This window comes from Myxine glutinosa, chromosome 9, assembly GCF_964187855.1.
Source record: "Myxine glutinosa chromosome 9, kmMyxGlut1.1, whole genome shotgun sequence".
Classification (NCBI taxonomy): Eukaryota; Metazoa; Chordata; class Myxini; order Myxiniformes; family Myxinidae; genus Myxine; species Myxine glutinosa.
Window position 1 is genome coordinate 133,731,746 of NC_136269.1, and position 25,082 is coordinate 133,756,827.

Sequence of the window (25,082 nt, forward strand, 5' to 3'; positions counted from 1 at the left end):
GCTATACGTGTGCAACTACGGGATTCGACATATGACATTTTTTTTGAGGGCGGGAGATTCACGGTTTTTCTGACCTGCTTCTACATTTGCAGCCTTGTGCTTCGCGTATTTGTGGCTTTCATGAGATTTTCAATTTCCCCTTATGAATCACGAACCGCCGGTAACCTGTCTCCCCTTTTTCCATTGAAGCAATGTCCCCACATTTGCAGATTCAACATTCGCAGCATCTTTCAGGAACGTATCATCTGCGACTGTCAGGGTGCAACTGCATTTAAATACAATATCTAAAATACCACCACTCTCAGCCAGACATGGAGCAAGACATCTGGGAATGCATTTCAGTGTTTATATCAATTGGCTACTGTATCCACGAATGAGCCAAACGTCATATCAGGATTATTTGGACCCAATAAACTCAAGGTGGACAATCGTTCCCTCCCAAAACATCAAGACAACCACATAATACAGTAAATATGCACAAAACTCCAAATAATTTGTACCTGTGAGAGGCATCAGTAAAAAAAAAAAAAGGGAAATCTGAGCAACAACCTAAATTTGAAATCGATCATGCAACAACAAAACGAGAAATGCACGCATAATGAAAAAGATACAAAAATTTCTCCTGCAATAGTGTTTGAATAGTATACATTACTAGTGTGGTATGCTTACGTAGGTACATAATAAATAGAAGCTTTATGATAATAGGGAAGCATCACCGACCTCCTGCTAGATATCAATTTAGGTTTTTTATCAATTTATTTTATAGTAAGGGAAACATATGAAAATCTGTTAACTAAATTGTTACCAAAAGATTTCTTCACCAATATGTTTGTAAAGGTGTGTAATAACATGTGTTAAAATGTTGAAGGTCAACTCCCGTGGGAAACCCAGAAAAAAAGCTGTTGAATTCGGGTACCGAAAAATTATTTTCGAGAATTTTTATTTTTTTTAATCGGCCCTTAAGTAACTTATGAGGGGTCAAATAAGGGTTTTTCATGATTCTGAGTTGATTGTTAACATTTATATTTCACCACAGACACTCCTTTGTGGAAAAATAATTTCTAAATATATCTCATTTTCTACTTTGCAGGACATGGAGTCTAGCAATATGGATGAAGACGTTACTCCACCTGTGCTCAATTGCTTCATCTGTGCACGCTCGGATACACCAGCTGAAAGGCTCATACAGGCAACTCCAAAGGGATACTCAACTTTATTGAAACAAGCAGAAACTGTCGAAAATGTTACTGTTGTGGAACGTATGAAGGAGGCTCAAAAGGAAGGAAAACTGAGGTACCACCAGAAGTGTAAAAATGATCTGTACAACAACTTTGTTGCAACCACCAAGAAGTCAGCTCAAGCATCAAAGGCAGAGAAAGAGTCATCAAAGTTGAAGAGAAGACGCACTACTTGTGAGTTCAGTTCATCAACTGGCTGCAGTTCTAGAAGATCACAGTCAGTTGACCTCCTGTATAAGGATGTATGCATTCTTTGCAACCAACCAGCCCAGCTCTACAAAAATAATCCAGCACAAGCTAGAAAGAAATACAGAGTGCCAGATAATTTCACTGCAGATACACTGAAGGCAAGCTTGCTGAAGACAGCACAGAGTCGCGGGGATGACTGGGGCACTGAAGTCACTGGACGCCTGGAAGGGATCAACGACTTGGTAGCAGAAGAAACACTGTACCATTTGCGATGCAAACTTATGTTTGCGAGAGGTGACAGTTTGTCCAAGACTGATGAGGAAGGAAAAAGGAAGAGAGGACAGAGGAGTATTGATGAGGAGCGAGAGGCAGTTTTTATTGAATTCTGCGAATGGTTAGACTCAGAATTAGAGCATGGGGTAATGAACATGGACCAAGTCCATGAAAAGCTGCAGGAGTTTGATCAGTCACCAGAGAAGAGCCTTTCTTATTCAAGGCATTTGGTAAAGATAAAACTTCTAGAGAAATACGAAGACACCTTGTATTTCACAACACAGGAAAGAAGGGCAGATGTACTCTGTCTCGAAGATGGCACCGACAATATTCTGCGAGCGCATCATGCTAATCTTGACCATGGAGATGAGAAGACTCAGATCATAAAGACGGCACTCAAGTTCATATCCAATGATATTGCCTTGATTGATTTAGGTCCAGTCATACCCCACCACACACAGTATGACTGACATCGATAGTCAGCTGACACTTGTTCCTGCAAGCCTTCAGATGTTCTTGAGACCGATTGTCAAGACAGACGAAAGAGTTGCCGTTTGGGGGCAGAATTTTATTAAGGCCTGTCGACCTCGGTCTGGAGTATTGCCACACCAAATGGGGCTTGCCATACAACGTGATCATAGATTTGGGTCAAAATGGATGCTCAACAAGTTCCACCGGCTGGGATACACTGAGTCTTACACGGAGACACAAAACTACAAATACTGCTTCCTTAATAGTAGGAGTGGAGATGATGTTCCAGATACTTCTGGCACTCTTGACACCATTGTGGAGGAAACCGATGAACAGATCAATGATGAGGTTGCGGTTGATGCTGCGCTTGAGGATCAATCAGTGATGACAGCCAAAGTGCCAGCCAGTGAAAGTGAATTGTCAAGTAATGATCAGGTGGTCTTTATGGAGGTTGGGGAAACAAACAATGCAGTCACTCAGTTTGTTGGAGACAATATAGATTTAAACATTGTCTCTATTCACGGAAACACTCCCTTTCACTCAATGGGTTGGATCGAAGTCACCTCTCCGGCACCACCTTTGCCAGATCCACAGACAACAGCAGCTTTCCCCCGGGTGAAGTTGAAGGCACTCGACAAAGCTAAGATCCTGAGAGGAACTGAAGTAAAGATTATTCCATTTACGAACAGGAAACAGATAGGAACGGACCCCACGGCTCCTGAGGAGCTATTGCAGTTCACGAGCTGTAATTGTCATGGAGATTGCAGCAACCGGCGATGCAGCTGCAAGAAGAATGGGGTCACGTGCATCTCGGCCTGTGGAGTCTGTAATGGCATTACATGCAGAAACTGCAGTCATGATGTTGTTGAGTCTGAAGAAGACATAGACAATGACTGTTGAAACTTCTGACATTGTGAATGAGAAATAACTCTCGAGTATTATATATGTATGTGAAATAAAAGCTACTTTGTGTGTAAATGTAAAAGTGAAAATATAAATGTTAACAATCAACTCAGAATCATGAAAAACCCTTATTTGACCCCTCATAAGTTACTTAAGGGCCGATTAAAAAAAATAAAATTCTCGAAAATAATTTTTCGGTACCCGAATTCAACAGCTTTTTTTCTGGGTTTCCCACGGGAGTTGAACTTCAACATTTTAACACATGTTATTACACACCTTTACAAACATATTGGTGAAGAAATTTTTTGGTAACAATTTAGTTAACAGATTTGTGAAATATCTCATAAAATGCCCTTACTATTAGACGTGTTTACGGTTTTTACATAAATGTTCATTGAGGGTTTTATTTAACTGTTTACAGTTGTAGAAATTACAATTTTCAAATACAACATATTGATTGAGGGTTTTTCTGTTTTCTTTTTACCTACTGTATGTGTTTACCTCCGGTTTTTCACGTAAATCTTCATTTACTGATGCTTTCCGACGGTTCTGTGATTTTTTTCCCGATGTATCAGCTTCGATTTCCATCGGCACACCAAATTTCAGCTTTCTACGACACCCGAAGGTACCGAACATTAATATCATAGTCAGTCAGTCTGCCAGTGATATATTAGATCAACATCGAGATAAGACAGGGCACACGGGAGGACTAAACCCATTACCATTCTACTTTCAGCTTTAATGAAAGGAAACAGAGTGAAAAGGCATAACAAGAAAAATGTTAATGAATAAAGGAAAGTGATTTTTTTTTTAAACCAAACCGAGGCTCGTGGGAGACCAAAACAAAGGAAGATCACAAGGTTTTTAAACACACAAGAGGCGGAAGGGAAGAAGCAGACATTCACCAGATAAACAAACATGACCTGTAATAAAAGAAGGTGCTGTGAATGGAAGAAGATTAGTAGTGGGAATTAAAAAAAAAAGAAGGATATCATGAACCAACCTTGAAACAGTGATTGGACAGACGTAGGGAGGAAACATTTCGGTTGGGAAACAACGGGACAAAGGAATGCAGGTGAGTCAGAATCCTGAAGAGCGGATAAGGCTGAATGGAATTTACTCATATGACCTGCTGGAGCTGGGAAGGGGCAGGTAACTAAAGGGACAGGTGCAGCAGCTATTTCCACTAAGATGGCAAACTGTTTGATATAATGTTGAGTCATCTGCAAATTGTTTAGGAGAATTACTAAGTAAAAACAAAGAGGGGTCATTCATGAATAGCAACAATAAATTGGACCCATAATGCTACATTTGAGCGATGAAGCAGTTGAGAAGCAGCAAGCAAGAAATGCACGCTTTTGGGTGAGCACTTGACGTGTGTGCCCATCATTTTACTGATGTGGTGAATAAAATTAAATAAAACAAGCATTACGCGTAGGTCCCCCGTCGGTGAAGTGATGCGAGTTGACAAAGTGGGAGACGCAAGGCGGCCATCTTGGATTTTGACGTGGCGACCCAATTTTCAATAGCGTTCTCCCTTATGCGTAGATACACCCACAGACCAGATTAGAAGTTAGTAGTTCGTTTATTTTTCAAGATATTTCACTCACAAGGTTCAGACATATACAGTCACGTGAAAAAGTAAGTACACCCCATGTAAAGTTTTGACTTTTTCAACATATTTCAACATACAGCTATTTGATCTTCATTTCAACAATATTGATAGATAAAGGTGATATAATGTAACAAATATCATGAAACATTTACATTTTGTAGTCCATTGTATAATTTAAATAAACATAAATGCAAATTTCGCATGTGGAAAAAGTAAGTACACCCCTACATTTATCACTACTTCAAATACCTAAAATTAGAATCAGGTGCACCAGCTCAGGTGCAAATGATTAGAACATCGTCAGAGAGGATCTTGGAGGAACCTGTCTTATTTCAACCTCACACATTTAGTATGGTTTGCTCTTTGTTGTTGAAGTGTGCGGCGCCACCATGCCCAGATCAAAAGAGCTCTCTGAGGCCTTCAGAAAGAAAGTTATAGATGCCTACGAGTCTGGAAAGGGATTTAAAAAGATCTCCAAACAATTTGAAATTAATCATTCGACTGTCTGGAAGATCATCTACAAGTGGAGAAGATTCCAAGCAACTGCCAACTTGTTCAGGCCAGGCCACTCCAGCAAGTTCAGCCCGAGAGCAGACCGCAAGATGCTGAAAGAAGTCTCGAAGAACCCCAGAATGTCATCAAGGGACAGCCAGGTAGCTCTTGCCACTGTTGATGTCAAAGTGCACGAGTCTACCATCAGAAAGAGGCTGCACCAATTTGATCTACATTAGAGTTGTGCCAGGGGCAAAACTTTGCTGTCCAGAAAGAACATCAGGGCAAGACTAAAGTTTGCCAATGAACACCAAGGCATAGACCAGCACTTTTTTTTTTTCTTTTTTTTTGTTCATACAACATCGAGGCTCGTGAAAGAGCTAACGTTAATCACACAAAAAGTCAAACCGACACACAAAACACAAAAAACAAGGGGAGCGGCGGACAAGATGGGCAGAGAGGGGGAAGGACACAAACACAATATTTGAGAGCAGGGACATCGGGAGGACTTGGGGGGAGGTGGGAGAGGTATAAAACATATGAACACTGCAAGGACTCTGGGGTGAATTCGCGGGGGTAGAAAAGATCAAGGTTTTGTATGGGGGAAGATAAGAAATGGGGGTGAACAGCTGTTTTAAAGACCTGGAGGGAGGAGTGGGATTGAAGGGCGTGGGGGAGTTTGTTCCAGAGGCGGGAGAAAAGAGGAATGAAAGAGTGAAGGTGAGCAGAGGGCTTAGATTTTGGCAGTTTAACCATAAGAGGGTTGCAGGAAGATCTTGTGCGACCTGAAGGAATATTGGGGGGGACAGAGCACAGAGAGAGCTGGGGGAGCAACGCCGGAGAGGAGACGGTAGAGACAGAAATACCACCAATCTGCCTGCGGTGAGTGAGTGAAAGGCCCTCGGAGTTAACTTCATCACAGGAGATTCCAATGATTCTGAAAGCTTTGGCCTCAACAGCGTGAAGCCGAGCTAGGTGTGAGGCAGGATCACCAGCCCAGAGGGGGGAACAGTATTCCATTGAGCTGTGGATGAAAGCCTTGTATGTGGTGAGGAGCTCAGGTGTGCCAAGGAAGGACTTCGCACGACGGAGGATGCCCAGTCGGTGACTGGCTTTGGAGGCCAGCTTGGAAATGTGGTTTTCCCAAGAAAGATCATGGCAGATAGTGAGACCCAAAAGCTTGAGCGACAGAACTTCTTGGAGAGGATTGTTGAGAAAGTAGATGGGAGGGTTTTCCAGTCAGTCCTTTCGGAGAGACATTGTGAGAGTGTGAGATTTGTCAGGATTGAAAGACATGTTCCACTTGTTTGACCAGTCTGTGATTTTGTCCAGGTCTGCAGAGAGTGAGGAGGCTGCAGACTGCCGATCTGAGGGGTGAGGAATGGAGCGGCAGAGAGTTGAGTCATTTGACTTCTGGAACAATGTGCTCTGGACAGATGAGTCAAAGGTAGAGCTATTTGGCCACAGTACTAGAAGACATGTTTGGCAAAAACCAAAGACAGCATTTGACCACAAGAACCTGATACCAACTGTAAAGCATGGTGGTGGAAATATTATGGTTTGGGGCAGCTTTGCTGCATCAAGGCCTGGGCAGCTCACCATCATATAATCCACTATGAATTCTTCATTGTACCAGAGGGTGCTTGAGGATAATGTGAGGCCATCTGTCAGAAAGTTGAAGCTCAACCGAAGGTAGACCTTGCAACATGACAATGACCCGAAACATAGCTGTAAATCCACCAAGGAATGGCTGAAAAGAAAGAAATGGAGGGTTCTGGAATGGCCAAGTCAAAGCCCGGATCCAAATCCCATCGAGATGTTGTGGGGGGATTTGAAACGAGCTGTGCATGCAATTGTGCATGCAGTGCAAAAAAAAATTGTTCAATAAATTATTGCAAAGTCAATTTTTCATTGTTTTTTGTTCAAATAGATCACCTTTATCTATAGATACTGTTTAAATGAAGATCAAATATTGATATGTCTACATATGTTAAAAAGATTTTAAAAAACATTTCATGAGGTGTACTTACTTTTTCCACATGTGAAATTTGCATTTATGTTCATTTAAATTATACAATGGACTACAAAATGTAAATGTTTCATGATATTTGTTATATTATATCACCTTTATCTATCAATATTGTTGAAATGAAGATCAAATAGCTGTATGTTGAAATATGTTGAAAAAGTCAAAACTTTACATGGGGTGCACTTACTTTTTCACATGACTGTACATACATACCGACGGACAAACACTGTTCTAGACGGCTTTGACCCTATGGGCTACGCCGTATTAAAAAAAAAAAAAAAAAAAAACCCCCCACATTCGGATCTTCACCAAAATGTAATCATTCGTTCTTGTCCTCTCCACCAAATTTCGTCGGAATCCGTCCACACCTTTTTGAGATATCCTGTTTAAAGACAGACAAACAGACAGCCACACAGACAAGGGTGAAAACAGATCCTCCGTCCAACTTCGGTGGCAGAGGTAAGAATGGATATTTTAAAACATGTAGTTGTTGTTTGTGTGCTGCCTTATATTTTTACCCCCACCAGCAAAGGTGGACGGAGGTTATGTTTTCACCCCTGTCTGTATGTTTGTCTGTCTGTCTATCTATCTATCTATCTATCAGCAGGATATCTCAAAAAGTTGTGGATGGATTCAGACAAAACTTGGTGGACAGATTGCGTGTGTAACAATGACGAATCGATTAGACTTTGGTGAAGATTTGAATAAGGATCCAGATACGAGAAATTTTTGATTTTCTAAGTGATATAGCACAATATCTCAGAGTTATGGACGGATTCGGATTAAACTTGGTGGATGAGTTAGTTCGGTGACAAGAACAAGTCGATCTGATTTTGGTTCAGGTCAGAATCCGGAACCGATCGATCAGTGGATACAAAAGGTAAACTGTTCAGCCTGGAGGAAGTATGCGCTCTTCTCAGTGTCATTCTAGTTTTCCATTGCTTTGGGAAGTATTACTATACATAATTTTGTGTGCTCCTTCTGTGTCCTTCATAAGGGTTCCCTGCTGTCATACAATAAGAAATGTTAGTTGTAACCACCGAGTTAGGCTTGCATTCCCGGTTCTTCTTCTTCAAGCACGGAAATACCTGCACCCAAGCATGGAATACCTTCAAGTTTGGATTCTGATTCATAGATGCCATCAATTGATAATAAAGAAGAAGGAGCATGTTCGGAGTTGAGTGGCCAAGGTAGAAACCAAACTGATGATTTAACCATTGGAGACGAGCGTTACGCCTAGGTCCCCTGTCGGGGAAGTGATGTGAGTTGACAAAGTGGAAGACGCAGAAAACATGTTATGATATGATATTTCGCTCACAAGGTTCAGACATACATGGTGGCGGCCATCTTGGATTTTGACGTGGCGACCCAATTTTCAATAGCGTTCTTCCTTATGCCTAGATACACCCACACACCAGATTAGAAGTTGGTACTTCGCTTATTTTTCAAGATATTCCGCTCACAAGGTTCAGACATACATGGCGGCGGCCATCTTGGATTTTGACGTGGCGACCCAATTTTCAATAGCGTTCTTCCTTATGCCTAGATACACCCACACACCCGATTAGAAGTTGGTACTTCGCTTATTTTTCAAGATATTCCGCTCACAAGGTTCAGACATACATGGCATCAGACATACATGGCGGCGGCCATCTTGGATTTTGACATGGGTTGCACCCACACACCAAATTCGAATGCGGTCCTTCGCTTACGCACGCATGCACGTACGCACGCACGTCTGCACGCACACACGCACGCACACACGGACGGAGGGGAAAGCCATAGTCCCCCTTTCGCTCCGCGGTGTGACGGGGGACAAAAAGGAATGATGATGTCTGCAGTGATTAATTATTCCCATGGTTTTTTTTTGTTAAGGGAAGCAGGATGACTGGTCCAAAGTAGGCAAGTGTCAATCAACCCATTTTGGGGATGAGGACAGAGATGCCAGTTCAGGAGAGCAGGATACTGATATCGGGTCCTGTAGCAGAGGAGATATAAAAACAAGTCTGACAGAAGAAACTTCTTGGCCTTCTTATGCGGAAATCTCAGTGTCCAAGGGGCAGTGGGTAACGGATGGCAAAGAGGATGAAGAGTGCCGGGTTAGTTTGGACTCTAACTTTGGAAGCAAATATAAAGTTCATATATTCCACCTTGCCATGTGCAGAGGCTGATGTGCAGGTACATCTGTGTAGCGATGATATGGAGGGAAAGCAAACACCGGAGATCGACTTAACCAGAAGCCAAAAGGCCTTGGAAAAGGGAGACAGGTGAGAGATATCTCAGCTTTTAGATAAGCCAGCCATTGTATTCTGATCTGCCCAAGAACGATAGATATATTTATTGTTGGCTTCGAAGAGCGACCGAAGATTTCAATAAGCCGCGGTTGTCTTCAAAGTTATAAAAGCGAGCCGCTTAGAAGCAACTGCAACATCAGAGGCCTATGTATAATCAAGGCTGAGAAGATGGGCAGGTCAACTGGCAGCAGAATATGAACGAACCTACAGATACATTCAAGTGAACAAGTATTTCTTGGAAAACATTATCAATACAAGATGTGGAGGAGATGATACAGTACAATAGGAAATTGAAGCCATTGAGCACTGCTTTCCACTAAGGGGTACAAGAGTGAACCTTGAAATGAAGAGAAATGAAGAGTACGGTGTATCAGAACCTCCCTTATGTGAATTGCCAAACTGTACGGTGCTTAATCAGCTCTCCGATTACAACCAATGAGGTTGTAATATCAATGACATGATCAAAGGAGCCGAATGGGGCTGAAGAGGTGCAGGAGAGGATTCGAGAAGAGTTGGTAATTACCAGATCCCTTGGAGAAGATGAACATCAATGAGATAATTAACAATGAAGATACAAGAGAGATAATTCACTGAATGCGTCAGGCCTGATGTCTCAGAGAAGGCCTTTCAATGAACTTGTGTTGCATTCTGATGTCTGGACAATTGACATAGGTAGTAGTAATAACGTCATCCAATCTGAAAAAAATGATTTCAGGTAGGTGGTTACTGTCAGGTCCATGTTGGAAAAAGCAAGGAGTAGAGGGAGTCGTTATCAAAGATTGGCAGGTGGAGATAGTGGTATACACCACACGGAGAAAAAGCAAGTGGTTTTAAAGATGTATGAAGAGCAAAAAGGTTTTCAGAAGGGTATGCGGGGGTAGAAGTAAGCACACCATGTGGCGGACAGAGTTTCTGATGAAGATTGAAGTGAAAGACAGAATAACCAGGACAGGATAAATAGGATTCGGAATGCCCTGTGAAAGGAAGATCTGGGAGAGGTGAGAGCAATCTTGGAAAAAGAGACATCTGTAATGTTAGAATGGAGTACTCTGATGTTTGCGGCCCACACTAATTTGAGAAGAAATGTGTGCTAGAGTGGGAGTGCAGGTACAAGAGGAGGGGTGAAGGGCAAAGCTGAGGAGTGGAGAGGGGGAAAGACAGAAAAGTGACAGAAGGCAGGGAAAAGGGTGGTGAAGGCAGGAGGGTTACGTACAATAAAATGGAGGACAAAGGGAGGCATGGGAAGGGAAGGATAACATTGGCAGGGTGTGTGGTTGCAGAGGAAGAAAATGGGCAGGGTGGTGGTGGCAGAGGAAGAAAATGGGCAGGGTGGTGGTGGCAGAGGAATAAAGGAATTAGTAGTTGATAGACAAAAGTGGCATGGCAGTAGTAGCAGAGGGAAAGGTGGCAAGAGAGGAGGGAGTAGTTGTATAGTATGGCACAAGGCACAAGGCCAAGCACCATAATACAGACGCACACCGCAGGGCTCAATCATATAAATCCCAATTACTGTAGGTTTGAAGTTTATCATGGCCATAAGCGATATTCCGGCACCCATTTCCGAGGCCATAAGAGGATAATAAGGTGCGGCTTAGAAGGATTCAATGAAGACAGAGGATTGGGTTGAAAAAGAAGAAAAGAGGCATGGAGGGGAGAGCGTGAATGCCAACCTCGAAAACAAGCCAACAACTACACAAAACACGACCGAATCACGTGGTATAAAAATAGCACAGCTTCAACAATGCAAGCAATAAAATAGGTGCGCAAAGCAAATTACAACACAGACTCACCTGGCCAAGAGTAGCAAGTGCAATAAACCACCCCTTCTAATGGCCACTCCATTGCAGGTAATAATCGTTTTCTTTTTATGGTACACAATAAATTACAACAAGGAGTAAAGGTTTTGAAAAATAAATTTTCTCAAAGCTCGTTTGAGACCGACGAATACCTGTTGTGTAAACTCCTCCAGTGAACAGTTTATTTGAAAATACTGTATATGAATAGCATTTGGGACGGATCCCCAAAAGGTTTTGCACAGACATTCCTATTTACAAGGCTAGCGGTTATATAATGGGTGGTTAAGGGAAACAAATTTGTGGTTCTCCACGATGCAGCACGACAACCCCACTGTCAAGGTATTGTAGGGTGTTCAGCAGGTACCCTTCAGCAGATAATCAAAATCCCCTTTGAGATTTCAAGGTTATTCCATGCCCATCTTGACTTTGGATGTCCCGCGGATGGACGTTAAGCTCGGTGTCCTGTCTGCTTACATTGTTTGGTGGACGTAGAAGATCGAACGGCGTCCCTCGCAAAGAATAGGTGAGTCAATGCCGGCATCCTGGCGAACTTCCAATTTCCTGACACCTTTGGTGAAACGTCAAGCCTGAACAGCCAGTTCATGAAAATATTTGGCTACAAACTCCCCCCATGGCTGACCGTGAAAGAAGGTGCGATAAATAAGTGCCACTGTAATAGTCCTACTCATAGTAGAATCCCTTGATGTCGTTACCCCACGCACGTAGCACAAAGCTGGGTTAAGCAATTGGTTCACTCTGTTTGTCTGACAGATGTCAGTTAATGATTGAGGAACTACTTCGTTACCTCTGCCAATGAAGATGGACAGAGGTTGTGTTTTCTCCCCTGTCTGTTTTTCTGTGAGCAGGACATCACAAAAATTTGTTGACGGAATCAGACAAAGTTTGGTGGACAGGTTACCCACCCGTGTGACAAGGACCAATTGGTTAGACTTTGGTGAAGATCTGGATCCAGATACGAGGAGTTATAAAAGTGATTCTTCACCATTGAGAGATGGGGCCGTATTATGACAAAACGTAGTGGATGAGTTGGTTCGGTGACAACAAGCCGATTATATTTTGGTTCAGGTCTGGTTGCAGATCTGGCCTATCAGTGTGGCATACAATATGCAAGCTGTTCCGAGTGCCATTCTAGTTTCAATTGCATTTTCTATTTGAGCACGAATTGGAACATGAACCTGCAGTTTAGCAGTACTTTGGCTCTAAATTTGACAAATTATATAGAGTCTCGTCCCAAGCGGGCATGCCCATTCGTACACCAAATGTTTCAGTCTGTCTGTCTGCCTGGCAGCCAAATAAAATGAAAATCATTCCGAACAGGAAATTTACTGTTTTGAAGGATGTTATAAATGACACAAACAACAGGCATGACGAACTAATGTAACGTGTTACATAAGGGGGTGTAAAAGAGGGTCCATCAATGGCGGTAAACTTCTGATTCAATCCTTTTTTTTCCCTACAACTCTCAAAAAGTACTTTATTTAAATTCTATTTTATACCCTCGGACCCTGCTATTCGCAGGGGATATGTTCCTGGAAAATCCGCGAATAGAAAAACCCGCAAATAGCGGGGCATTGTTTCAATGGAGAAAGGGGGATAGGTTTCCCTAGTCATGAAAATCCGTGAATAGAGAGGACCAAACCGCAAATAGAGAGGCAAAATCCACGAATGTCGACGATAATCCGCGAAGGTCGATGAAAGTCCCGCAAATGGCGACGATAATCAACGAAGGTTTTATAAGTACAATAAAGCGAACGGCTAGTGAAAATTTTTTTTTTGCGCCCCTGAAAAACTGCGAATTCGCAGAACACAGCCACGAATAGGAAAAAACAAAACAAAGAAAAACGCGATTTCGCAGAACATGGCCGCAAATAGAAAAAAACCACGAATTTGTGGGACACTTTTCCACGAATAGAGAAACAGGTCACATTTTATCACCCGCAAATATGCGGAACCCATGAATAGCGGAACCACAAATAGCGGGGTCCGACAGTATTTGAAAACCGCGGAACACAAATCACCCTGTTTGTACTTCCAAAAACTCTCAGTTTACCAGTACTTGTGCAAAATTTTACGCCGTCTCAACCAATTTTGCCACGCCCTGAGGACAAAGTGACGGCAAGATTCAGAAAAGAAAACTGGTGGCACCTGGCGACGCAACGACAGAGATAACTTCGTCCAAAAGATCTGATTATTTAAGAGAATCTTGTTTTTCGTCCTCAAATAATTGCAAAATCGTCAGTTTCTCCAAGAAGAGTTGGCAGAAGGTTCTGGACTGTTTCGTTTGACCCATCGGCTTCGTATGGTTGCCATCATGCCTGTTCAAGGTTCACAACCAAAGGTAATATAGATCATTCTCGGAAACACAAAGCAAGAGTTGAAAAGACCCTTCCCATGTCCTTTCAAGACTACGCGGGGTAAGGTATTCAATGAACTCTCTGGTTGTATTTGCTTCACCGGCTGTGAAATTGAGGATGGCCATAAAAATGAGATGATGCCATGATGATGCCATCAAAAATGAGATGATGCCACCAGTAGAGGCCTTGCAAAAGAAGCATTGCTGAAAATTTGATCAAAATAATCCGGCATTACAAGTCAATATTCAGCATTCATTGGTCAAGTTAAAGATCACATGGTGTCTTTTACTGAAGAGTACATACTACAAAAGTTATCAACGGCACATTCAACAAATTAAAAACCCTTCCACCTTCCGTTGAATGTCAAGTCTCGTCAGCCGGTTCGCAAAATACTCGGGTCATGGAAGCTTGACCTTTAAGAGTGGTATTATTGGTTTAAAGCTCGTGGAGGATCTTTTGCACTTTCCTTTAAATAAAGAACATTAGGATATTAAAATTTAAGCATAAGTACATGAAGACCTGGGCAAATTAGTGCAACAATGGCAATAAAACTTCGAGCCACACCGTCAATATACAAGTGTGATGAGCATGCAAATTTATCTAGGTCGGTATCAGCCCCGAGGTCTATTCTTGTTCGAAACGTAACGAAGTACAAAGGAATATTTGCAAGGCAAAGCACAACAGAATCTATTGCATCAGAACAGAAAACAAAAACAGCTCCTTCGTCAACCGAGAGGGAAACGAAACTTCTAATGCAAAATCAGCAACAACAACAACGTTTGCCCTTTTAGACCATGGATTGAATGCCAGACTGAACGCATCTCAGTTTTTTTGGAGTTGTGGAGATTCTGAGGTTACGTACAAACCTGGCCTTGAATTTGCCAAATCAGTCACCACCGGATTATTTGCGATCAAACAATTTGCAAAAGGTTATTTGACGTCACGGGTGTCCCGAAGACACAGCCGCAAGCAAAACGTGCGGTCCCTAGCACCTTTCTGTTGTGCATTTCCAAAGTTTTAGAGATAAGTTTTGGCTTTATTGAGCAGAGTTAACCTCATCATAATGGTGACGACCTACTTTTTTTTATTTACAACATATACAACCACAATGACAAACTGTGCTCGTTCCAATCAGTGCATGAAGCACACAAAATTATGGCTTTTCATGTGCAGCAATGTTCTTGGCTCGACATCGACTGAAGATGCGTGATTTTGGAGAACCTCATGATCCCTTCTTAATTATTTTATCTCATTACTACTTTGAAATAAAAAATACCTGTGAAAAATAGCAGAAACTCCACAATACGAGCAGGGTGCATCATTTGCATAAAATATATAATAATAAGAAATTTAATAAATTATGGATTTTTTTTATTAAAATAACTGAATGATCGTTTTGAGGCCATTTTTCCCCGCTAGAGCGGGGGTTAGCCTTGCGGGCCCCATGACAATCATGGTTCCCTGTTTGAGGCAATGTTTTTATGGCCGGATGCCCTTCCTGACGCCAACCCTTGGTCGCCTCTTACGATGCGCAGGGATACGGTGCACCTATTCTAAACCGGGGTACACACCGGGATTTTTATTTTTTATTTTAAATAACTAAAAAAAATAATAATAATAATTATGGATTTAATAAATTACGGATCTTCAGGACGATCTTTTATTTTCACACTTCTTCAAGTTAAACGAGAAAGATGATCCTGAAGCTACATCAGTAACTTATTTAATTTATTCCGATTACAAATATATATATATATATACATATATATACATATATATATATATATATATAAATAAATTAATATATATATACATATATATATATATCTTCGATATATATATATGTAAGAAAGTTTTTGTTTGTTTGTTTGTTTGTTTGTCTGCACGCGCTAATCTCCTGAACGGTGAAATATAGGAGGAAACGTCTGAAACAAAAAATGTCCGGACGGGCCCCGGGAAGGTTTTAGGCTAGGTGGCGAGGCCGGTCGAGGCCGCCTCGGCCGGGCTGGGCCCATTTCGCAATAAATCTTCTTCTTCTTTCAAAATTCTCTTGAAGTACAATTTATGCACTTAATAGGAATATCTGACCGATTGCAACACATGCTTTCAAAATTCTCTCTCGCGGGGCCCGACAGAAGAAAGAACAAGGATCGTTGAGCACTAACTGATACTGGGCTTGCGTCAGACCGATGTACAGAAGATTAAATTCATTCAAAAAGAAGCCGGGCAACGCCGGGTGCATTCAGCTCGTCTACTGTATAAGAGAGATGTCTGTCTGTCTGTGTGTCGCCATTTTTCGAAGAGATGGTGGAACGGATCTTCGTCAAACTTTCAGAGGTTCATCAGTGAGTGCCTGGGAGTGTTTGTGGCCAAAAAAAAAATTATGAAAAAAAAAGAAAGTTCGTTTTTTTGGAGTTCGCTCGATATAACTCCACTATCTTCCGCTCCATTCCTCATCCCTCAGATCGGCAGTCTGCAGCCTCCTCACTCTCTGCAGACCTGGACAAAATCACAAACTGGTCAAACAAGTGGAACATGTCTTTCAGTCCTGACAAATCTCACACTCTCACAATGTCTCTCCGAAAGGACCGACTGGAAAGCCCTCCCATCTACTTTCTCAACAATCCTCTCCAAGAAGTTCTGTCGCTCAAGCTTTTGGGTCTCACTATCTGCCATGATCTTTCTTGGGAAAACCACATTTCCAAGCTGGCCTTCAAAGCCAGTCGCCGACTGGGCATCCTCCGTCGTGCGAAGTCCTTCCTTGGCACACCTGAGCTCCTCACCACATACAAGGCTTTCATCCGCAGCTCAATGGAATACTGCTCTCCCCTTTGGGCCGGTGCTCCTGCCTCACACCTAGCTCGACTTCACGCTGTTGAAACCACAGCTTTCAGAATCATTGGAATCTCCTGCGATGAAGCTATCTCTGAGGGCCTTTCACTCACTCACCGCAGGCAGGTAGGTGGTCTTTCTGTCTTCTACCGACTCCTCTCCGGCCTTGCTCCCCCAGCTCTCTCTGTGCTCTGTCCCCCAAATATTCCTACAGGTCACACAAGATCTGCCAGCAATCCTCTTATGGTTAAACTGCCAAAATCTAGACTCTCTGCTCACCTTCACTCCATTCCTCTTTTCTCCCGCCTCTGGAACAAACTCCCCCACTCCCTTCAATCCCACTCCTCCCTCCAGGTCTTTAAAACAGCTGTTCACCACCATCTCTTATCTTCTCCCATCCAAAACCTTGATCTTTTCTACCTCTGCTAATTCACCCCAGATACAATTTTTGGGAAATTCCAACTTCTTTCTTGGAAGTCCAAGCAGTGTCCATATGTTTTATACCTCTCCAACCTCCCCCCAAGCCCTCCCCCTCCCACATCTCTCTCGATGTCCCTGCTCTCAAATGTTGTGTTTGTGTCCTTCCCCCTCTCTCCCCATCTTGTCAACCGTTCCCCTTATTTTTGGTGTTTTATGTGTCGGTTTGACTTTTTGTGTGATTAATGTTCGCTCTTTCACGAGCCTCGACCTTGTATACAAATATATATATATATATATATATATATATATATATATATATATATATATATATATATATATATATATATAACTCGATCGTGCCGAAATCGCTCGATGGTGCCAAAGCCTTTTTTAATGAATGACGTTTTGTATTTATTTATTTATATAAATATAAAAGCATATATAAATATATATATATATATATAAATATATAAAAACTTGTACAAAGGTGTCCTATAGCACGATTCCTGAAATTCGCAAATGTTTCATGGACAACATGGTGGTAAGAATACATAGAGTTGACGAATCCTTTTTGGTTTTCCAGGTCAAACGGCATGAAATCAAAGAAGCTTCAGATGCGTTTCGACCCGACGGGCATCATCAGGTGCGTTTTAACAGTAACAAGGTACGAACACGGCGCGCTCACCGTTACTGGACTTGAGATCCCGATGGATTATGGCCACCGGGGCTTTCTCGTGCAGGTACAACATCCCTCGGCCGATCTGCACGGCCCAGTCGAGCAGGATGTCCGGCGGGATCCGGCGACCCACGAGCACCCGGTTGAGAGGACCCCCGAGGGCGTACTCCATGATGAGGCACGGGTTGGGCGGCTCCAAGCACACGGCCAGGAGGTCGATGATGTTCGTGTGTCTCAACATGGAGAAGAGCTTCGCTTCCTGGCGGACGCTGTCCAGGGTGGCCCCGATGTCCTCGTCCGCGTTGTGTCGCGCCGCCTTGACCGCCACCTCCAGGTCGTTCCACGAGCCCCGGTACACCTTGCCGAAGCCCCCGGCGCCGATGATCTCCTGCAGGCGCAAATCATGGAAGTGGATGTGGGCGGGAGAGACCAAGGTGGCTCCGGGTCGTGCGCTCGGGAGCTTCGAGTAGGCGCCGTTGATCGCCCTGATGTTCGCCACGTAGTTGCTCGGGAAGATGCCCACCTTGTTGTGCACCTTGCCCTTCCACCAACCTTCGTCGCCCGACACCTTGGCGTCGTGCGAGAGCACCTCGACCCGATCTCCGGGCCGGAGGGTCAGCTCGTCCTCGGAGCTCGCGTCGTAGCTGTGCACGGCCGTCCACACGGGGTTGGGACGTCCGTACGGGGCGACGTCGCCATTCCGCCGGGTGTCCCGCAGGCTCCAGCTCTTGAAAATTCCCCTCAGCGGTTCCATCGGCCACCGGGGATCCGGCGTCCGGCTGCGATCACCTCTCCGGACCGGCCGGCGCGCCGGACATCGTTAGACGTTACGGGAACGGAGGATCGGCGCCGAGGGGACCGCGGAGTCCCGCCAATGGCATCGTAACTCGCGGGTCGCCTCAGGAAGCTCGCGCAGGCAGACGTGACGTAGCGGGTGGGGCTCAAGTCCCGTACGTCACGAAGACATCGCGGGAATGAGCATCGATCGGTAAAAGCGGAGCCAAGTGGTGCCATCTGCCGGATCTGTAATCGCGCCCGTCAACAGACATCGCGAGACGTCACCCCGAGTGATACCACGGCTTCTTCTTCTTCTTCTTCTTCTGGTCAAATTCCTCAATCGACTCTTGTGTAGACAGTTCCAGCCAATCACGAAGATGATCCTTTAATTTACATTTTACCTTGTATTTTTCGGCCGATCTTTATCGTGTCCCAGGCAAGGTACTCCATGATGGGTCATCCACCCAATTAGAAACTGCTTCATCGAACTCTAAAACATTTGATGCCCATGATCTCCTTGAAGCAAATGAAGAGCTTGAATGTTCGGCTGATTTAGTGTCTTCCCAGGATCAACCGGTTGTCGTAACCTTTTACTGTTGGAGTAACAAGTCGTCGGAAAGAGCAATTCATTCACCCAAAGCAGTTTCGGCAGCTGGGACATTTGGTGGATTGTACACGTGTTGGTCCGTGAACTACAAAATAATAAAACAAGAATGACGTCATGCAGAGCACGACACTTGCAAAATCCACCCCCACCCCAAAAGATGCATCAAATGGATACATCAAATTGCCATGGATACATCAAATTGTCCATTTCATCAAGATTAAAATTGCCAATCTTAATCATAGCTCAGGTCAATTGGATGAAAATTGATGATTTTAGATGTTTGACCTTGAGTTGACCTTTGACCTCAAAAACAGTATGCTTACCAAATTACTGACTCAATATACAAATGCTGTTCAATTTTCAAGTCAATCGGATGAAAAATGGTGATTTTGGAAATTTGACCTCCAAATGACCTTTGACCTCAAAATCAATAGGCTTTTCAATTGTGACGGCCTCTACAACTTATCGAAGCTTCATGACGATCGGTTTAGAATTGTGACCTGTAGATGACTGACAGACAAACAGACAGAATAACTCACGCAACCGACCAATATGCTTGAAAAATCTTCGCTTTTGCAAGTAACAAAAAGACGTCATGCAGAGCATGATACTTGCAAAATCCACCCAAAATTTGGTTATTTGGAGAATTTAATGGTCTTTAAGGGTCTTCAGGGTGTTTTGGGTCTTCGGGTGTTTTGGGTCTTCGTGTGTTTTGGGTCTTCCGGTGTTTTGGGTCTTATGATGTCTGAAACACACTGAAGACCCTTGATGACCCCTTATTTTGGGTCTTTTGATGTCTTCAGGGTGTTTTGTGTCTTTGGGGTGTTTTGGGTCTTCTGGGTCTTCGGGGTGTTTTGGGTCTTCAGGATCTATTTGGGTCTTCGGGGTATTTTGGGTGTTTTGGGTTTTCGGGGTCTTCAGGGTGTTTTGGGTCTTCTGGGTCTTTTGGTTCTTCAGTGTCTTTTAGTTCTTCAGGGTCTTTTGGTTCCTTTGGGTATTTGGGGTCTTTTGGGTATTCGGGGTATTTTTGGTCTTCGGCATACTCTGAGCCTTTAAGGGTATTTTGGGTCTTCGGCATCCTCTGAGCCTTTAAGGGTCTTTTGGGTCTTCGGGGTATTCAAGGGTCTTTGTGGTCTTCAGGGTGTTTTGGGTCTTCGGGGTGTTTTGGGTCTTCGGGGTGTTTTGGGTCTACGGGGTGTTTTGGGTCTTCGGGGTGTTTTGGGTCTTCGGGGTGTTTTGGGTCTTCGGGTGTTTTTGGGTCTTCTGGGGTGTTTTGGGTCTTTGGGGTGTTTTTGGTCTTTGGGGCCATTTGGATCTTCAGGGTATTTTTTGAGCCTCGGGCAGGGCCTCCAATGGTATTTTGGGTCTTTGGGGTGTTTTGGGTCTTCAGGGTCTTTAGGATCTTCGTGGTATTAAGGGTCTTGGGGGATTTAAAGGGTCGTCAAAGGTCTGAGGATCTCAGTCGTCTAAACGTAATTAAGAGGGTTAATTAATAGGGTGTTAATAATTTTATTTGAAGAAGAAGAATACATTTTGGTCGCATACATAACCACATATGTTTGCTCTATTAGTCTATTATAATAAGATTATAAAAAGATGTTCAATTTTCCAGGCAATCGGATGAAAAATGGCGATTTTAGAAATTTGACCTCCAGATGACTTTTGACCTCAATCAATAGGCTTCTCAATTGTGACGACCTCAACAACTTAGGGAAGTTTCATGACGATCGGTTTAGAATTGTGACCTGTAGACGACTGACAGACAAACAAACAGACAGACAGACAGAATAACGCACAAGACCAACCAATATACTTGAAAAATCTTCGATTTTGCAAGTAACAAGAAGATGTCATGCAGAGCATGATACTTGCAAAAATTCACTCCCCCCCTCCCCCCCCCCCCCCCCCCCCACACACACAAAAAAGGTGACCATGGATACATCAAATTGTCCATTTCATCAAGATTAAAATTGCAATCTTAATCATAGCTCTGGTAAATCGGATGAAAATTGATTTTAGAAGTTTGACCTTGAGTTGACCTTTGACCTTTTGACTTCAAAATAGTTGGTTTACCAATTCAGTGATGCACTATGTAATATTGCAGTTTAATTCTCAAGTTAATAGGATGAAAATTGACAATTTTTCAGATAAAAATTGATGAGTTTGAAGTTTGACCTTTCAGTTGACTTTTGACCTTTTGACCTCAAAAATAGTTGATTCCAAATTCAGTCACTCAATAGGCAAATGCTGTTCAACTTTCATGGCAATCAGATGAAAAATGACGATTTGAGAAATTTGACCTCAAAATGACCTTTGACCTCAAAATCAAGAGGCTTCTCTCCTTGGTTGTTATATCTCCATGCGCAGGTTTTAGGAGGTGGGAAGAAGTTCTCCCAGAACTCAAAATCCCCACCTCCTGTTTTGGTAAAGGATCATTATTCATGAACCAGATTGTGAAACTTCATCATCAGAGCTTCGTTCCAAGAGCTCTTTTTAGAATCCTCACTGAACCTCTGACAGCCTCCACTTGTAGCTCGTTTTCAGTGATATTCCCCGGAATGCTTTTAAAGTGCTCAGTAAGGGTTTTCTTGATCATCTCTCGTGCTCCGACTATCACTGGTACAATTTCAGCTTTCTTCAATTTCCAAGACCTCTTGACCTCATTTTTCAGATCCTGGTATTGAGCATTTTCTTGGTTTCTGAATAATTTAGTCCAAAGCCATTTAGACTAGACAGATTTCTGAGGAATGTGAATATTAGGTGCATTTTTGGGTAAAGGTTGGGAACCTCACTTTTTAACATCATTGGGGTATGCTGAATTCGATTAACCCGGTTCCCAAGCCGAATTTTGAGTTTTTGACCTTCTAATTAACATAAACAAAATGGCCGCCAAATTGCCATTTTTGGACAAATTCCTTGAACAAGCATTTATATATCATGTATATACATGCAGCTCTTTTACTTTAACTTTACAACTTTTACCCCAGAATGCACCTAGAAGCTTATACATGGCCTTTTTTCATAAATCCGTCTAATCTATATTATGGTTGGCAACATATTGAAAGAGACATTCAAACTGATATTGAAATTGGACACTATAAAATGGGAAATGGTTTTAATAAGACAATGTTTCATACAACCCTTTATTCTAAAATTAAGTATACATGGCCATGAAGCACAAGCATTCAGGAATGTCACACATGTTGTTTTGCCAAACTACATCACATTCATACAAGGTCTCTGTTTCTGACAGGCACACATTGATGTGCACCTCAACTCTGAATAGCGACATTTGCAGTGCCGAGTGTTGCATTGCTTCTGGCATGCACAACAAATCATCTCGAGGCAACTTTCTGGGATTGGACTCAGTGACATCAGAATAGGCTCTAATCATGAATCACCACGTTTCCATCCTATTTCCACAGGTGCAGGAAGGTCAGGTATGGCACAATGAGCATTTCTCCATACCATGGCTTGATAGTGTTATGAATTTTGGTAGAGTGATATATAGTCAGATAGATCTGTGTAGGTAGGTATTCGACTGTCGCGATAGGGAATCGACCTGTAATAAGTTCTATGTTTAGCTGGATGTCGGTATAAGCTGTATTGGTGTCCCCACCACGAGGGGGCGGGGCGTGCTAAGTAGTACAGGGATTATGGATAAGATTCCTTTGTTCGTCGTCCCCTCTGTCGCCAAACCTGTGTCCCTTATGGCAACGCATTCTCATATAGACACTTAGATAGGTCCTCATTGCACACATTAAATAATTCCCTCCCCTTACAATGACTGACCGGAAAGACAAGCAGGCAGCCTCCGCGTACAACACCGGTGTGGGCGACCAAGCATCGAGCAAGGCTGGGAGCCATGCCCAGGAGGACTGTTGATTGGCCAGGGGGAGGGGCGAGCAACACCACAGGGCGGGAAGCACTTGGCCAATGGGAGGGCACCAGCGCAGTCAGAAGATTCGAGAGGTCGAGAGACGAGGCTCTGATTGGGAATGCGCCAGAATTGACGTCACACGCGAGGTGACAAAAGGACTCGCTCGACGACATTTTCTCTCTCCTCCTCGTGCCCCTCCTCGTGCTGTGTCTCCTCTCTGCGCTGGACTCTTGGAGATATTGTCGCTCGGAGCTCTTGGCTGGTCTTCCCTGGTTTTCCTTTGCGCTCGCTCCCCTGGGTTCTTCTTGGTGCTTTGTGCTACAAGCGAGGCTGGCAGGTGCAGCGAGGCGCTCGGTGAAGCCTTACGGCGTGCAAACGAGGGGCGCATCGAGGACTGCGCTCGAAGCCGGACCCTCCTTGACTACAGACAGATAAGCTCGCACCCACAGACGCACATAACGAACATTTATTTTGGTGATTCCCCCTTTGTCTTGTATTTGAAATCTGGTGCGGGGACGTCCCAATTTAGAATTAGATGTTATCGTCGTGTTTCTTTGTATCGGATACCGTAATAAATCTTTATTTTTTGTACATTGAATTTGGGTTTCGTTTGAGTTGCTTTCCTCCAAGGTCGGAGTTGCCGTCGGGGCTAAAGGTACGCGCTTCCCCTTCATTCTTCCTCCCGTGCTTTTATAGCCGAATCCGATTTGACCGTCGCCTCCATTAAAGCCGTTTGGTCATCCACGGTCATGATGTTAACCGAAGGGATCGCGTGACAATAGTGCACTTGCATCAAATGGAAATGAAGACATCACTTGTCGGTAACATTGCTTCTGGTTTACCAGTCTTGGCGAACAACATATGTGATGCTGAATCAACAGAGGTTGTTCTGTGCACATTATATATTCTGCAGACGACGCTTCTGCAGATTTGATTGTCTCCTCTGTGAGTTCACCTATGCCCAAGTTCTTCAGCAGTTTATGGTGCTCTTTGAAGACGTTCCATGATGTTCGTTTGGTGTGATTTGCAAAATAGGAGGTGGTGTCGCACCCAGTTAATGCGTGAAATGGTAGCAGTGCTGTGGACAAACTTCTCGGTAGATTAGATTACCACATAGAGCTGCATGTATATACATGATATATAAATGCTTGTTTAAAGAAATTGTCCAAAAATGGCAATTTGGCGGCCATTTTGTTTATGTTAATTAGAAGGTCAAAAACTCAAAATTCGGCTTGAGAAGCGGGTTAATCGAATTCAGCATACCCTAATTATGTTAAAAAGTGAGGTTCCCAACTTTTACCCAAAAATGCACCGAGAAGCTTATGCATGGCCTTTTTCCATAAATCCGCCTAGTCTAATTGGGAACTAAAGCCTCAATCAACAGTGCCGTTGTTTGTTGTACACCGCTCCTTTCCTATTCCATCTCCAGGCGCTGCATGACGTCATTGCCAGGCACTGAAGGGGGCCCGGCGATGATGCGTGCTGAAAGGGAGTACTCAGTTTTCACTCCGGTTTCTCTTTCTTTCTTGTTTGTCCAGGCGATATCTCAGCCATCCTTTGAAATGGGAAGCTGAAATTTGGCCACAATAGTGCGTAAGTGCTTTGGCAAAAACGGTATTTTTTATTCATCAATTGATTAGTTATTTTATTATTTTCGATGAATTAAGTAGTTATTTATTTATTTCTCATCTGGGCATTATCTCAGGCACATTTTGAGCAAGGAAGCTGATATTTGGACACGACAATGACCAAAAGATTTGGCTGTAAATCGTATTTTTTATTTATTGATTAATCAATTATTTAACTATTCAATTAAAGACCTATTTAATTAATTTTCAAAAAGTTACAGATTCATATGAAACGGTGGTGGTTTAGGTATCCTATTAGCCAATTGAACAATAAATTCATTAATGTACGATTATTATTTATTCATTTTCATTATTAATCACTTATTTATTTTCTTTCTCATCTGGGCAATATCTCACATACCTTTTGAGCTAAGAAGCTGATATTCGGACTTTGAAGTGATTTGGCCATAAACGGTCTTTTTGAATTATTGATGAATCAATTCATCAATTAATTATGTTTTGATTAATCAATTACTTAATTTTTCTGATAGATAAACTATTTCATTAATGTTCTAAAAGTTACACTTTCGGATGAAATCCTGGTGGTTTGGGTATGCTATCAGTCAATTGATTAAGAAATTAATAAT

General features: G+C 42.9%; 1 protein-coding gene across 3 annotated transcripts in view; it reads right to left on the minus strand.

Moving 5' to 3' along the window:
- The window catches only part of LOC137434898 (mitogen-activated protein kinase kinase kinase 9), a 138,833-nt gene extending 120,187 nt beyond the window's left edge, over positions 1-18,646 (minus strand). For 2 of the 3 annotated variants that reach the window (XM_068128109.2, XM_068128108.2), the window contains exon 1: positions 17,613-18,532. In XM_068128109.2, the coding sequence (XP_067984210.2) occupies positions 17,613-18,357 (745 nt within the window). In that variant the 5' untranslated portion in view covers positions 18,358-18,532. Of the gene's footprint in view, positions 1-17,612 lie in introns of all 3 variants that reach the window. The other variant, XM_068128107.2, reaches the window with a different exon arrangement.
- Between the last annotated feature and the right edge of the window lie 6,436 nt (positions 18,647-25,082).